Source organism: Diorhabda carinulata, chromosome 4 (genome assembly GCF_026250575.1).
Source record: "Diorhabda carinulata isolate Delta chromosome 4, icDioCari1.1, whole genome shotgun sequence".
In the NCBI taxonomy this organism is placed as follows: Eukaryota; Metazoa; Arthropoda; class Insecta; order Coleoptera; family Chrysomelidae; genus Diorhabda; species Diorhabda carinulata.
The window spans coordinates 26,742,894-26,758,203 of NC_079463.1; the positions used below are offsets into that span (position 1 = coordinate 26,742,894).

The window sequence follows — 15,310 nt, forward strand, 5'->3', positions numbered from 1 at the left end:
AGAATATTAAACAATACTCAAATTAAAATGATTGTGTTTATGAATTTTCTCATTTACCAATACAAAAAAATTAAAACATCCAATCTAATCTTTCTATAATATTTAAAATGAGGATCAATAAATATTATCACTGCTTTTCAAATACTGGCACGTGACAGCGCGATATTGCTGCATATCTTGTAGGAAAATTACGGGCGTCGGAAATCAATTTGTCGATGATATCAATATTTTTTGAAAATTGATATCAAACATTCCTCCAAAAACATTCTTATGTAAATTTGTTGCATAATAGAATTTCTATAAAATATGCAGCTTTGTAAAATGAAGTTTAGGGTAAATTAAATCTAATACAGAGATCTCAAATGACTGTTTTAATGATAATAATAACAAACATGCATAAGAATCATTAAAAAAATAGAGAGAGTCGACCAAGTAAACTTTGGAATACGAAGTATCTATTGGATATACACAAGAATAATAATTTAATTCTATTCTTAATTATTATGAATGTCTCAACACTAACAGTTTTACTGAGTTGAATTGTATTACAATTATTACAATTAACACTAACACTAGTTATGATATTTCGCACTTTGTTCTGCTTTTATATTAAACACTGAATCAACATTATTTGAGTATCAAAGTTTGATTTGCAAAATTATATACAGTGAAAATAAATGGAAGGAATCTTCTCCTATATTCTTTCACTCTTCTTCTAGAGTTTTCTTCCACAAACCTTACACCAATAACGAACCAACTTGTTACCTAGAAGAAAATTTACCACTAATTTAAAAAAATTATAACATTTCAATTACTAGAAGAACTGAATTGTCCATTTTCAAATTTCATGGTTAGAGTTCATAGCCAACTCTTGATTTCTTGTAACTTTTTAAATAACATTGTTGAAAAGATGTCTTTGGTTATTCGACTTTTCCTTGAAAATGACAAAAATTTAAAAAAAAAATAGAAAAAAAAGTTTTAGGTACAACTGCCGAGGAATAGTTTCTCATTCATATCGACAATTTCAAGAAACGGGTAATTGGCGTTTTCCCGACGAAAAGCAGCGAATAGATTTCAACTATCGTTGGTATTGAAATGTTACTTCAGTTCAAAAAAGTTTATTACTATTTGTATATAACAGGATAAATTTTGACATGAATTGGAAGCGACCAATATAAATATAAATCTGATGGAAGCCGTTATACAATGCGGTCCATATGTATGGAATATATTTTATCGTTATTATTTACTATGTGAAAAAAACCTAACAATTTACAGTATGAAAATATTAAATTATACTTTAAAAATAACCAGGTATTTTCATATTTTACTATTACCAGGATTGATTTTTTGTGATTTAAATTTTATGTAAGTTTAGTTTTTTTTAAAAAAAAGATGAAAACCAAAAATCTGGAAGAAATGAAACACATAAAAAACATCTAGTATTTATTCAGTTGTCCGAAATAACATAATCATCAAGATCTGTCGGCAGGTCAACATTATTTAATTTGTTGGCAAGGGACCAATAGGTACCTTTTCCCCAAGAAATGTGCACTATTTTTATGTTGACGCTGTCTTGTGAAAATTCCTTTTTTGTTTCCTCCCACTCTCCTTATATCTAAAAAAGCAAATTTCCTAGGTAGATAAAATGAAAAAATTCAATAAAGTAGATAGATATGAAGCATATAATATCTTGCAGGGACAAAAGGTTGCATATTTTATTTTACATTATCCAAGGCTCTTGGCGTTGCATCAAGGCTGTCAAGCTGTCACCAACAAGAAGGTTTGATTTACCACAGAAGACAAAAAAGTTACATTTACAATAGTGCTTCAATCAAATAGCCCAACAAATCTTGCTCTCTATCAAGTAGCATACACTGAGTCACAATTACTGAAATGGGAGATGTAAATTTTTCTAAAAAGAGAAGGATACATAGTTGACATAAAGTAAATATAACAAAGTAATGCGCGAAATTTATAAAACGTACAGCTTTCATAATCCCAAATTGTTGTACATATGACCGTGGGTCAAAAATAGGTTTTTGCTTTGTTGAGATCACGTTCCTTAGATGAATTGTTACGACTATATCTGGGGTATAATGATGTAGACTAATTCCTTCAATTGTACCATATCGATAGAAATGGATTACGTGTGAAGATATTCACAAGCCCTCGCTTGAGATCAGATAATCATTAACAAATCACTTAATGTAACACTTTCAGGATGTGGTGAAAACTAACAATATAATCATAGTAGCAAAAGTGTGAAGTGAACCACCCAATTATAATAAATGAATATATTCACATACCATTTCCTGTTTTAAAATCTGAAAAATTCCATATGAACCAATCCTCTTTCCTCAATTGATCAAATGTTTTAAAAAATTCAGACATCAATTTAACTTGAAATTCTTCCGACCACAAATAATTTGGCAGCTAAAACAATAAAGTGCAAACATACAAGAGTATCAGCAAGATAATAGATCCAAGGTAAATAAATTTATATTTCTTTAATTTCTTATATCTTAGTCCTTTTGATATGTTTATGTTTCTAAATCTTGATGACCTCTTAGTCTATTTTCTAAATAATAAGATGTCTGCCCTATGTAGACAGCGTCACAATTTTTACAAGGCACTTGTTATATAATTTTGTAAATTCTAATAAAACTACAAATAATTTAATTGACTATTGCTATAGATTTGAGACGTAAGGACTAAGGAAAAATTAATTTTTCTTATTAAAACATAGTTTTAGTTTGATTTTATTCTTATTTTGATATTCATGATGAAGGTGATCTATTGATCAATACTAATATGCAAATTGTCAGTGTCAATATCAAATTTTGATAAAGACTTAAAGAAAAGTCGACACGTCAATTTTATCTATCTTTCAAAAATTCAAAAAAAATTTGAAAACATTGAGTTAATTATGGACAAATGGCAAACGAGCACTTCTCTTTCACTTTTTTTCAAATAAAACAATCATTAATGAAAATCAACTAACAAGCTAAGGTCCTTTTACATGGTCATAACACTTCTCAGTTCAATTTCAGTCTCAGTGTTTTCACACGATCCGTTTCAGTTAATTCAGTGCTGTTTGCATTCAGTCTTGGGATGCGCCTGTGTATTGGCGTGAATGTGAATCGCAATGAGATAGTTATTAATATTGCTTATATCGCCTATATTATATAATAAGTTATGAAAGTTATTATGAATAAAGACTGGCTCAATGCAGAAGCTGTCATTCCGACGATGATATAAGATACAATTAGGGAAATTCCAAATAAGGTTACTACTAGTCGTTATTCCATTAATGCCCGTTATTGAAATAAATTCAAGTTTTTGAACATAAAAAAATACTTTACCATAACCATTACAATAAATATGTATGTTAACATTGATGTTCCTTATTTAAGATAATGCTGTTTTGGCAAACCTAAGCCAGAAATCACTAAGAAATAAGCTGATCTGCAGCAAACATTCCAGTGAAAATATTAGTCAATCTAAAAGATTGCCTACTACTGTTGTACCATTCCGCTACAAAAATTATGAAGGTTCAGAAAGTGATTCGGATAGGGAAAATTTGGATGAACAAATAATCCAATTGAATGTTTCCTCACATCCACAAACATATTCAAATAGTGATTTTATTGCCCCGATTCATTCCAGAAACATTGACATGACACATAGTTCTATCAGTAAACATGAAGATGAAGAGTGGTTGAAAGAGTTACAGAACCTTCTATCTTGTTCTATGGGAATTAGAGGTAGAAGACTGTCATTGCAAGAAGAAAATGAACGGTTGAGAAAGGAACTAACCAATGCTAGGAAAAAGGCAATAACCTGAATACTCAATTGAGAGCTACAAAAAAAAAGCATTATGAAAACGCAACTCTCTGCGAACGTTTTGTATGGAGAAGGAACTCTCACGAATTTTACAAAATCTCTTGTGATTATGCAATTACGACATAAGATGAAATCCCCATGGTTACTATCTGAAAAGAAAACTGCCCTGACATTATTTTATAAATGACCTACAGATAATTGCGACAAAAAGGGTTTATTTTGCCAGCAATATCAACAGTGAAATCATGGATAGCCAATTTCCGTTGCAAACCTGGATTCAATAAAAAAAATTTTATGCACCTTACTTTAAAGGCGGATACAATGCTACCTTACGAGAAGAAATGTATTCTGATGTTCGACGAAATGTCTATTAAGAGGAATCTTGAGTACAACATGAAAACAGATTTAATTGAGAAAGCCTTTCCCTGCCAGTGAAGCTCTAGTTCACATGATCAGAGGAATCTATAGCAATTGGAAAGTTCCTATTGCCTACCTTGTATCGAATGGTGGGGTGTCATATGATTCTTTATGGTGAATACTTATCAAGGCATTGGAAAAATTTAGTGGGACAAAACTAGACACTATAGGCGTAGTATGTGATTTATCAGTTACCAATCAGAAACTCATAAAGTATTTGGGGGTTAACAAAAGCTAACCTTATTTTTTTCATAATGAGAAAAAATATTATGCTATTTTTTTATGCTCCCCATCTGTTGAAATGCGTTAGAAACAATTTTTTGAACAATAGTTTCATATTTAATGGGCACTTCATATGTTTTTCTGACATTCGAAAAGTTTATGATCTTGATAAAAGGAGCAAAACAGGAAAGGCCTTATTGAAACTGAGTGATAAGCACATCAATCCGAATTCTTTCGAAAAAATGAAGGTTAAATTAGCTGCCCAATTGTTGAGTCACAGTGTTTATTCTGCCATAATGACAACTTTGGAAACTGGGAAACTTATTTCAAGTACAGCTAAAATGTTGGTTTGATAATCCTATAAAATTTATTTGAGCACAGATAAAGAGTTACTTTGTGTAGCACAATATAAAATTCAAAATTGTAAAATGCAGCATTTGTTTCGTTCTGTGAAAAATGTTACGCTATTTGCATTAGCGAATGGTACAAATCACAATAAAAAAAAACGTCATTAGACTCATAATAGTAGAAACAATAGGAACAGTTTCATGTCTACAGAAGCATATTAAATAGTTCTAAGAGGGTACTTTGAATTATTAACAATAAAAAATTGAATATAATCAAATATTGAACGAAACAAATGACACAGATGCGAAATTTCCATATTTTATTTTGTTTTCGGCGACTGATAACGACAGTGACACATTAACTACAAACTTTGTCTTCAAAAAGTCGCCCATGAGAACATGGCCTTAGACTTCTATTCGCCGTATGTATCCTAGAACAGAACTTCTTACCAGTCTTGGCGAGGTGTTAAATGTGTTTATACATGATAATCTTCTTTGCTATAGGTCCAAGATCTGCTTTTGGCATTAATAATTCTATATTACTCTAGAATATCTTTAATTTACAATATCTCTACAGTTAAATTTACAATCACAGTTCAATATGGCTAGTAGATGATTGGAAAACGTAGGGTTGTTGTAGATCTTCTGGTAACGTCACATTCGAATTATATTCGCTCGCTAATTGCCAATATCTTCTTCTTAAATGATAAGCACTCAGCTTTGGCTGTCTATTTCTGGTGAAAATACCTTTTTTATTACCACCAACTCTGGTGTAAGCTAAAAAAAGAAAATGGTATTGATAATTTTGCATTGCAATTTTGAAAAGTTTAAGACTATAAATTTCGAAATATAAGTATGATTTGACAACAAAATAACAAGTATATGCGTATTGATAACATTTCATGAAATGAAGATGAATATCGAGATCAATTATCTACTCATTATTATTATTATTTAATATCCCATATGCTTCTCATATTGACTAAAAATAATTTCAGAAACAAATGACCTTCAAAGATGATAATTCTAGTTCACTATTCCCGAGCTGTTCTACATTTTCTAATATTTTCGCACCTCTTTCTGTCTAAAAACGTTTCTATTAGCTGTTGGGTCCAAATTTGGTATTTTATCCTTAGGATTGACCAACAATTGTTTTAATACGTTGTTGGATTTATAAACCAATATTAAGCCCACTAAGCTAAATATTCCTTCCAACCCTCTCGTGTAAAGAGGATTGAAAGTCAGATAGTGTAATTATTAGTGTTGGTGTAGTGGTAATGTAAACAGTATATTCAGTATGAATATCGCCAACGGTTCCAGAAATTCCAACTTAGTTAATATTGACTTGTAAAAAATTGTTATATGACTTTCTTCAAACCAGCTCAGACACTATTCCTCTTATTAAAGGGTTAAACCTCTTTATAATTTCCGACATGATTTGCAATTCGATTTATGGTTTAGTTTTTGAAAACAAAGGTTATTCCTAATAATAGTATGCGTAGTCAGATTTTAGATTTAATCCACGAAGGTCATTTAAGCGTTGACAGGCAGACACGTTTAATTGTGTTTTGGCCAAATATTAGTGTTGATATTAAAAATAAAGTTTAACAGTGTGTTACTTGTCTTAAATTTAAATCAAATAATTCACAAGAACCAATAATTTCTCATGATATAGTCTTGTTATCATGGAACAAGCTTGGAATAGATTTTTTATATTATAATAAATTTACATATTTGCTGTTTAAAGATTATGTTTCACACAATTTCGAAATAATTCTAATTCGTTCTACTAACGCTAGTGAAGTCATCACAAGTCTCAAATCCATATTTGCTCGTCATGGAACGTCCGCCGTTTAGTTGAAGGCATTTCAAGAGTTTTATGCAGTCATGGGACATTAGTCAAATTATTCAACTCAAATTATCCTCGTAGTAATGGTCTTGTTGAAAGAATTGTTGCCACAGTGAAAAATGTACTTAACAAAGCTTATATTATGCTGTTGCATTATAGAACTCCACAAGTTGGTGTATATTCTCCTTTACAATTGCTCATGTCACGAGAATGAAGAATGAAATTACCAATCTCTGAGTCAGTTTTGGAACCAGAAATTATTGACTTTGTCAAATATTTGAATGTCCAAAAGTAAAAAGTGAGTAAAATGAAAGATTATCAATATTAATGTCCCGAGTGCATGTCAAATTGTCGATAATTTAATTTTCTCGAGTGCGCGAATGCGCACGAGAGGAAATTATGAGACAATTTGACATGCACGAGAGGGCATTTTGGCAGACTATTTCCTGAGAAAAATTTAATTTAAAATAAACAATAATTGTTCCTTTTCTTAAAATATAAAATTAAAACCAAATGATGTTTATTCATCCTAGACGAAAATTTGGCACTAGTGCAAATTATCGATAATTTGCACTAGTGCAGTTTAATGCTGAAATTTGATCGTTGCTAGGTAAACATAAAATATTACAGCTTTTTGGTTGGCTTAAATTTTTCGAAGGAAATAGTCATGATAACATGTCATTTCTTAACATAGCTGTTAGTGATAATGTTCTTTATAAAAAGACTACTAATTCAATTCTTCTTCTTCAGTTATTAAAGTAGGCCCTTTTCCAAGATCTTTTGTTGTCCGAACACCTGAAGGCATAGAGACTTAGATTTTAGAGTATCAAATAAGCACAAAGCTCAATCTCGAGGCAAATAAGAACACGAAGTTTAAAAATAGAAGAGGATCAAGAAGTCAACTTTCTTATCTCTCCTTCGTGTTCATTTTAATAATTATTTTAGGCTAATGAAAGAAGCAAATTTGTACAAACGATTCAAATATTAGTTGGTGCAAAAATTAGAAAATAATTTTCTAACTGGACTTGATATCACAATAAGTCACTACGTAAAGTTCCGATTACATGATAGTCATGTGTTGTTCAAAATGAACTGTTGCATGTTGTTTCTCAGTCTTCAATTGTATCTAAAGATGTAGCCCAGCATGTTATTTTATAAAACCATTCGAATACAGGTTGATCAAAAAGTGCTAAAAAATAGAAGTTGGCAAAAAAAACAAACACAAAAAGAAAACCACAAGTTTTTTTTGGTGGATTTTGGAAATGAACCAACCAAAAATTATTTGTTGACAATATGACAAAGTAATATAGACATAATCTTATTAATCTTCTACTATACTATTGCATATTTGAGCCTATTGAACTAACGACGAAAAATTATTATAATAGGCACATTATGTAAAAAAACTGACAAAGCTGCAAATATTTACAATCATGATATAAACTTTACTTTGGCTTCTACTTTACTTACTCTGTGCAGTTTTAAAGTCGGCAAAATTCCAGAGGAATTCTCCAATAAAAAAACTCTGCTTTCTCAAATAGTCGAACGCTTTAAAATGCTCGGACATTAACTTCACCTGATATTCTTCTGACCATATAAAAGTGGGCAACTGAAATAAAATCAAAATTACAATTTCCTTTGATCAATTTAACTGCTTCTACTTCCGATGATAGAACTGGAAACTATATCATTTCAGAGTAAAGTTTGTTGTTATTAGAAACAATTGTTTTTTGATTTTTGTTTCTAATCTAGATCTATCTAGATCTAGATGACGTGATTTTGGTGTTTCAAGTTTCGTGCCCATGCGACTGGCACCAGGGTGAATAAAACAGAAAAAAATATCATTATGGCACTGTCTAGACCAAAATATTCCGTTAAAATAATCTTCCGTTCGTATCTATGAGTAAGGGTTGATCTGTAGAATCTATCAGGTAAAGAAACTCTCAAGTTAGCTTTCTGCATTATACGAAGTCTAAAAACGAATATAAACTGTACACCAACATCTGAAGACGAAGAAAGCTCTAGCAGAAACAAAGGTAAACTCAACAATATTCAAGGTTCAGCTTGTATATTCATACTAGCGGAAGAGAATATTGACCTTTCAGAAATCGATGTTGTGTGGTTTAAAAGAATAACTCGAAAAACTCAAGATCCACCTAGACCATGTAAAGTTTGGCATTATAGATCGGCCAAATGGAAGCATCTGAAGGATTTCGGAAGTAATCTTAGTAGGTTTAGTAGGTATGGAAGCCTATATTCCCTACTCCTTCAAGGGATTTGCAGACAACAATCCATGGTTTGTTACAAACTTCACTAGAGCAGTCTAAAACAAAAATTTGTAAGTCAAAAATTCCACGGTTGACTGGAGAATATGGGTCAATCGCAATGACCGCAAAATAGATTATTTATTGGGTCGCATGTTTGCTTGTTGGTACATCGATGCCAGAAATAGAATAGACTACATTTATAAAGCGACTGGCCCCGATGAAATACCACAAATCGTATTGATGAAATATGCAACTGAACTAAAAAATCAACTATGCAAACTCTTTTTATTCCATAATATAAAAGAAGTACCTGTAGATTAGAAAATTGCTCAGCTGCTTTAGACCCAGACATTGTGAGTCATTGAGAAAGTTATTAACCAGCAAATGTCTCTTATAACATTTATTTACTGGCTTAGAAGCTTTCTCAAATACCGATTTTTCAAGGTCACTGTCGATGGACACACTCAAAACGGTTTAAGGTCAACGCTGGCACTCCCCACGGACGCATCATGTCACCTTCTTTCGTTCTGTACATCAACGATATACTAGAGACAACTGCAAACCCCATTTATAGCTTCGCCAACGATGGCACAATGGTGTCGTCGTTCAAATCAGCCGCTCCAATAATCTTGGTTAACATCTAAGGCATCAACAGATCGCCACCATCTATATCGATCCTGAAAAAATGTAGGATAGCTGATTGTGAAGGTAATACAGCAAAGAGACAGGCTGCTGTTTTTACAAAAAGGCCGGAACTGCGCTCAAGATTTGATCCTGTCTGGACATAAAATATCTCCATCACCGCAAATTCACTTGTTGGGTGTTGAGGTTGAGAACAACTTGTCCTGGCATAATTATTTGAAGCTTGGCTTCCAAACATACTCTGAGAATGCTCGACTCAATACAGAAAAAAGCAAATCGACTTGTAGATGATCCAGAGTTGACCAGAAACTTGGGACATTTTGCAGAATAGAAGAAAGGTCACTGATCTGATCTATGCTACCATGGCAAGTACTCTTCCGAACTGTCCAGCATAACCCAACCTAGAGCACTTTTTGCAAGACCTACTCGACAGGCAGACGTGACACATAAACATATGATTTATTAAGGGATAAAGATTACTTTTTAAGTGAAACTGGTTCATTTTTGCCAAAACAGAGAAAGGTAAAGTTATGTTACTCAAACCTGTTTCGTTGAAATTTTTATTCGCGGTAGATCTTTTAAAGATTATTTTGTGAAAAAATTAACCAAATCAGCGACTTATTGTGAAATATTGTGGAAGGTGTATTTGGTATGTACGTTATTTCGATATTAGTATTTTGAAAGTTTGAAGTATATTGAGAGATTAACAGCTTTATTTCGCAATGAGCCTTTTCTCTTCATTGTGGTTTATTCTTTTTGGAAGATTCAACAAGGTCAAACTATTAAAAAGAATGAGATAACATAAAATAGATTTCCTCTAGACAATAGCATAAAAGAAAAATATAAGAGGTCCCATTGTGTCTACCGAAAATCCAACATTTAGCAGATGGGGAAAAGTAAACTTTGAGACTAGATTTAAAACCAAAGCAATAGCACGTAGAAATTTAAGATGTTAACTCTGTTTGGGACTTGGAAACATACGATAAGCAAAATATTTATCTATTTTCAGCAATCAAAGCACAAAAGAAACGGAGAAGTTGCAAGAGAAAACTTAGTTGTGACTAACTGATACGAAATCAACAAATAATTTCAAAATATAATACCCCTCTTCCATTTAATAACAAAAAAAAAGGACATAAAAAAACTTTTCCTTCGTATACCACCAAAAATTTTATAAGCACACCCTTAGTGATGGTTCTACTAAAATTTTTAATGTGTAGAAACGATACTGAAATTTCAGTTAACGGTTGTATGTCTGCTGTAAAGGCAGTTTTTTGACTACCCGTTTTATTATTTCTCACTTTTCAACCAGTAACCCTTTCATTATTGGCGTAAAGTACTAATCAGAGTATGCATGATGCATATGGCATATGAACTGTATTTAACTGGGTATTGTTTTATTAGTATAAATACTAATACTTTTGTGATTAATCTGAAGGTTCAGCAGAGCTCACAGTATGCTCTACTACTTGGTATGATACTGGCAGTCTACTGAATAAACAATGTACCTAGAGAAACTGCTACTTATAAAACTAGTGGATGCAAATAAACTCACAGGATATTGCTTAGGAACAGCTTCAGCTACATTGCTGGTTTATGCCGATGTTTTAAATACTTAAAAATCTGAAAAAATGTATACTTCTGTTTTTTAAAAAATAATCTACTCACAAAATGTAAGCCTTCTAGAGTATCTGCACCGTATTCTTGCATAATAACTGGTTTTTGGAATCTATCGTGCCAAGCCTGAGCTTCTTTTATCACATAGTAAGTAATCACGTCCAAGTCACCTTCGTAATGGTACCAACCGTTGTATCTGTTGAAACTTATAATATCCACATACCGTGACTAGAAAAGAAATCTTTATTACTCCCTATCAAGTTTGTAACATTTCATTAAAAAAATTAAAAAATAATTGCTTTAATAAAATTTTGATCTCTAACCAGAAAAATTTATATCTAAAATCTCAAAACTGGTTGATGCAATAGGATCCCAGTGGTAGAAAAAGACGCGACAGGCCTACTACCAAATTATTAAAAGGGATGGATGATCAGGATACAGAGTGGGAGTTATAACTGGTAGGAAAAGACAGGAACTAAAGAGTTGTGACGGGAAATAAGCGACAAGGTGTAGACTGATCCACCCCAACAAGAGGATCTATAGAGCATGTTTGCAGCGCAGCCCCATTAGATGTGTTAAGCTATTATAACAATGGTTGTAATAATTTTTTAATATATACCTATATTTTTGAACGAAATATATTAGTGCAGCTAATTTTCCAATGTCACATCATACACAATTTTAGTTTTTCAATAATTCAATCAATTCTACACAAAGTAAATTAGAAACTAAGGTATGTTCAAAATCAAAGAGACGAACAACATTATCTGAATTTTGAGAAGACGTTTAATTAAATCTGTCATAATACGCTTCTCAAAAAATTAGAACACCAAAGTGTTTAGGGTAACCTATGACTAGGAATCATTTTTAGAAAGTCGAACCTACGAAGTCCGAGTCAATGGTACATTATAAATTGACATAATATATAAAGCGGTGTGACCCAGTGTTTGGTTCAAAATAATTTTCTTTCCAGATCATCGCGCCAGTTCCCTAAAACATTTATTAGGCTTTACAAATTATTCATCCAGGAAGTGATATCGACCGTATTGTTCGTCCATCTGTCTGTAGCAGCGATATATCCTCACAGGAAGCGTGTAGTGAGCTTGGGTTTTTACATTTGATCTCTGAGTAGCTGTAGATGTGCGGAAACGAAATAAATTTTGGGCATTAATTAAATTGATCAAAATGTAATTTTTCCCATACAAAATTTCATTTAAACTTGGTATAGATCAATGCAAAGATTAGTTAAATCACTATAATGTCATACCTTGTGATTTTGATCAAATTCTCTCAACCACTACCGAATATTGAAATTTTTTAAAAACAACATATAACATCGATTTAGTATCTCCAAGAGAAGCTACAAAATGCATTTTATATTTATGAATCATACTTTCAGATTGCTAACGGTACAAAATGCAAATACACCCCTTTTTTATTTGTTTGGTATAGTCTTAGGATTGCGTTTATCGACTACCCTCAAAAGGATGAAACAATAACAAGAGATTTGAAAAGGTAAAGCGAGAAATTGCCAATAAGTGATTGCATGTGAAAAGAAATAAAGTTCTTTTATATCATCGGCGACCTTGTCCTGTTTCCTCTTCACAGGATCAGATTGTCATCTGACGAGCACGTTATCGCATACGTAAAGGCCTATTTAAGTTAAAAAGGTTAGAGCATCGCTGAAAAAAGTGTATCATATAAATTATTTTGAAGACAGAATAACATAGACACATATCAAGCTAGTATGAAACATGTAAAATAATACTTACCGACTCAACCACACCTGCACTTTGTGATTCAACAATTGTAGTCGGCCTAGAATTATCCAATGTTTTGATATGCTCTATTATTTGTCTAAAACAATAGAAGAAATACTGTTCATACTTTATATAAAGCAGCGGTAAAAGTACAGAACTATTGTTATGATAATACATTCCGCACTAACTTAAATCAAAACAAAAATTTATTTATATAGGTTTGTTGCAACCCATCAAAAAACCGTCCTTGGTACGGTGACGATTCTGCGCCATAGAGATTACGTGTTCCAACCATTATACGAACGATTCTGGTAGGTATCGTTTCCGGGATGGTCTTTTCGATACTTGGTTGATGGCAAGTACTGGTAACAGAACCGTGCATAGCGGGAGATTGCTCAGAAAATATCATTTAAACTCTTCCAAGAACGGTCCATATTAGCAGGTTGGAATAAGCCTTCATCTAATCCTTCAAGATGTTACATTTAAAAAGCTCTAAGTTGCAATCAACTGGGTATCTCAAAAAAATGTATTATGATCGAAAGTGTGGGAACAAAAATGGTACCTAATACTATAGAAATGAAAACTATCTAATACAATTTTAGAGCAAAAGTTGAACGTGGGAAAGGAAAAGACATCAGGAGTTGTCGGAGAACTTTCATCAATACTGACTTCTTCGTGAGGGCATTTGGTACCAGTACTTATTCAACTTGATCTTTCCATTGATAGCATATTATATTATTACCATTGTTGTAATTCAGTCTTCCACCACTGTTTCTGGTAATAATAATGTTCCGATTTATACTTGCGTGCATTTAAATCGACCCACTGTAAACTTTTGACTTTCATTCATCAAATCAAATAAAGAAATATACTGTTTGAAAGACAATTTATGTTTAATGTGAGTATAAATTATGAAAAGTTATTTCGACTTCCTATGTTTAACATAGTGAAATTAATGCATTAAGAAAATAAGTTTTCTTATTATTAACATAAATAGGATTAATGACACTTTATAACTTGACACTTGATTTCTTAATAATAGGTATGACCTCCTCTTGCCCTAATAATGTCTCTCATACAATTAGGCGTAGATTTAATCAAGTTAGCTATTGTTTCCTATGGGATGTTAAGCCACTTTTCTTCTACTGCGACAATAAATTCTGGGATCAGGTTTGGGATAGGAAGTCTAGATTGAATCTTCTTTTCAGCTAATTCCATAAATGTTTTCTATCAGATTTAAGTCAGGACTGTATACTTGCTACTTGCTCTATAACCCGAAAACCGACTTCTGCAATGTAACCTTGCATGATTCTGGCGGTGTACGGCCTTACATTATCACGGATAAAGGTAAATTCGTCTCCAATGTAATCAACGTAAGGTACCACATGAATTGCTAAAATCTCCTCGATATATCTATCAGCCGTACCTAAACCGTGAACACGGTCGCCGCTACGAATGAACACAGGGTCTATAGAAAGTTTATTTCTATAGATACTGCACCCCAGATCATGCAGGAACCACCTCCGTAAGCAGTAATCAGCAAATAACTCCCTTGGTCTTCCGTGCACTTTCCTTCTTCGGTCACTACCGTAGGCATATTCTGATCTCATTTGAGAGATTCCCATAACTCCCACGTCTAATTCAGATAAACCTGTGAGAAACGCAGGCGTGCTTACCCATAAGTTGGAGTAAGTTTTAGACCAATCGCAGATGTTTTAAGGATCAGGTTATTTTCCTAAAGTCTTCGTTACTTTCCACCGACTATTAGTCAGTGGAAAGTACCTCACGGAACTGTCTTTGCACTTGAACGACATTAAGGTGAAGATTTCTTGTTGTTGACACAATAAAGCGGTCATCACGAGCGGCTGTACATCTCCATCTGTCTGTTCTAGGTTACCTATGAAAGGATCCAGTCCATTTTCGATTGAAGCAATAACTTGGGCGGCTTTTTGTGATGTAGTTTGCTTTAAACTAACACACTTAAACACTATCGAAAACGATAAACTTTGCTGATAAATTCATACTCACAGTAAACCATGTTAAATTGTCTTTAAAACCGCATATTATTAACCAAGACGAAGCACTTCAAAGTGAAAAACTTTGATACAACAGATGAAAGCATTTAATCCAAACATTGATCGAGAAATTCAGAACACTTGTCGAGACTCATAATATAGCGATAGAAAAATCGAATTGCACATGAGATGAATATTGACAAGCTCATTAAAAGATAAATTTTTCGGTAAATTGAGTAGGGTAGTTTTGGAGAGTAATTGGTATTTATCACACAATATTTTGTTTTATATTGCATTATGTACAATTAAATGGGTTCAGTTGAACCGA

At 32.5% G+C, this 15,310-nt stretch overlaps 1 protein-coding gene across 2 annotated transcripts in view; it reads right to left on the reverse strand.

Annotated features, from left to right (window-relative positions):
- Nucleotides 1-5,371: 5,371 nt before the first annotated feature.
- The window catches only part of LOC130892350 (beta-glucuronidase-like), a 47,610-nt gene continuing 37,671 nt past the window's right edge, over nt 5,372-15,310 (reverse strand). For both annotated transcript variants that reach the window (XM_057797738.1, XM_057797737.1), the window contains exons 9-12: nt 12,980-13,064; nt 11,259-11,435; nt 8,152-8,290; nt 5,372-5,609 (exon numbers count right to left, since the gene is read on the reverse strand). In XM_057797738.1, coding sequence (XP_057653721.1) covers nt 5,422-5,609; nt 8,152-8,290; nt 11,259-11,435; nt 12,980-13,064 — 589 coding nt within the window. In that variant the 3' untranslated portion in view covers nt 5,372-5,421. The remainder of the gene's footprint in view (nt 5,610-8,151; nt 8,291-11,258; nt 11,436-12,979; nt 13,065-15,310) is intronic.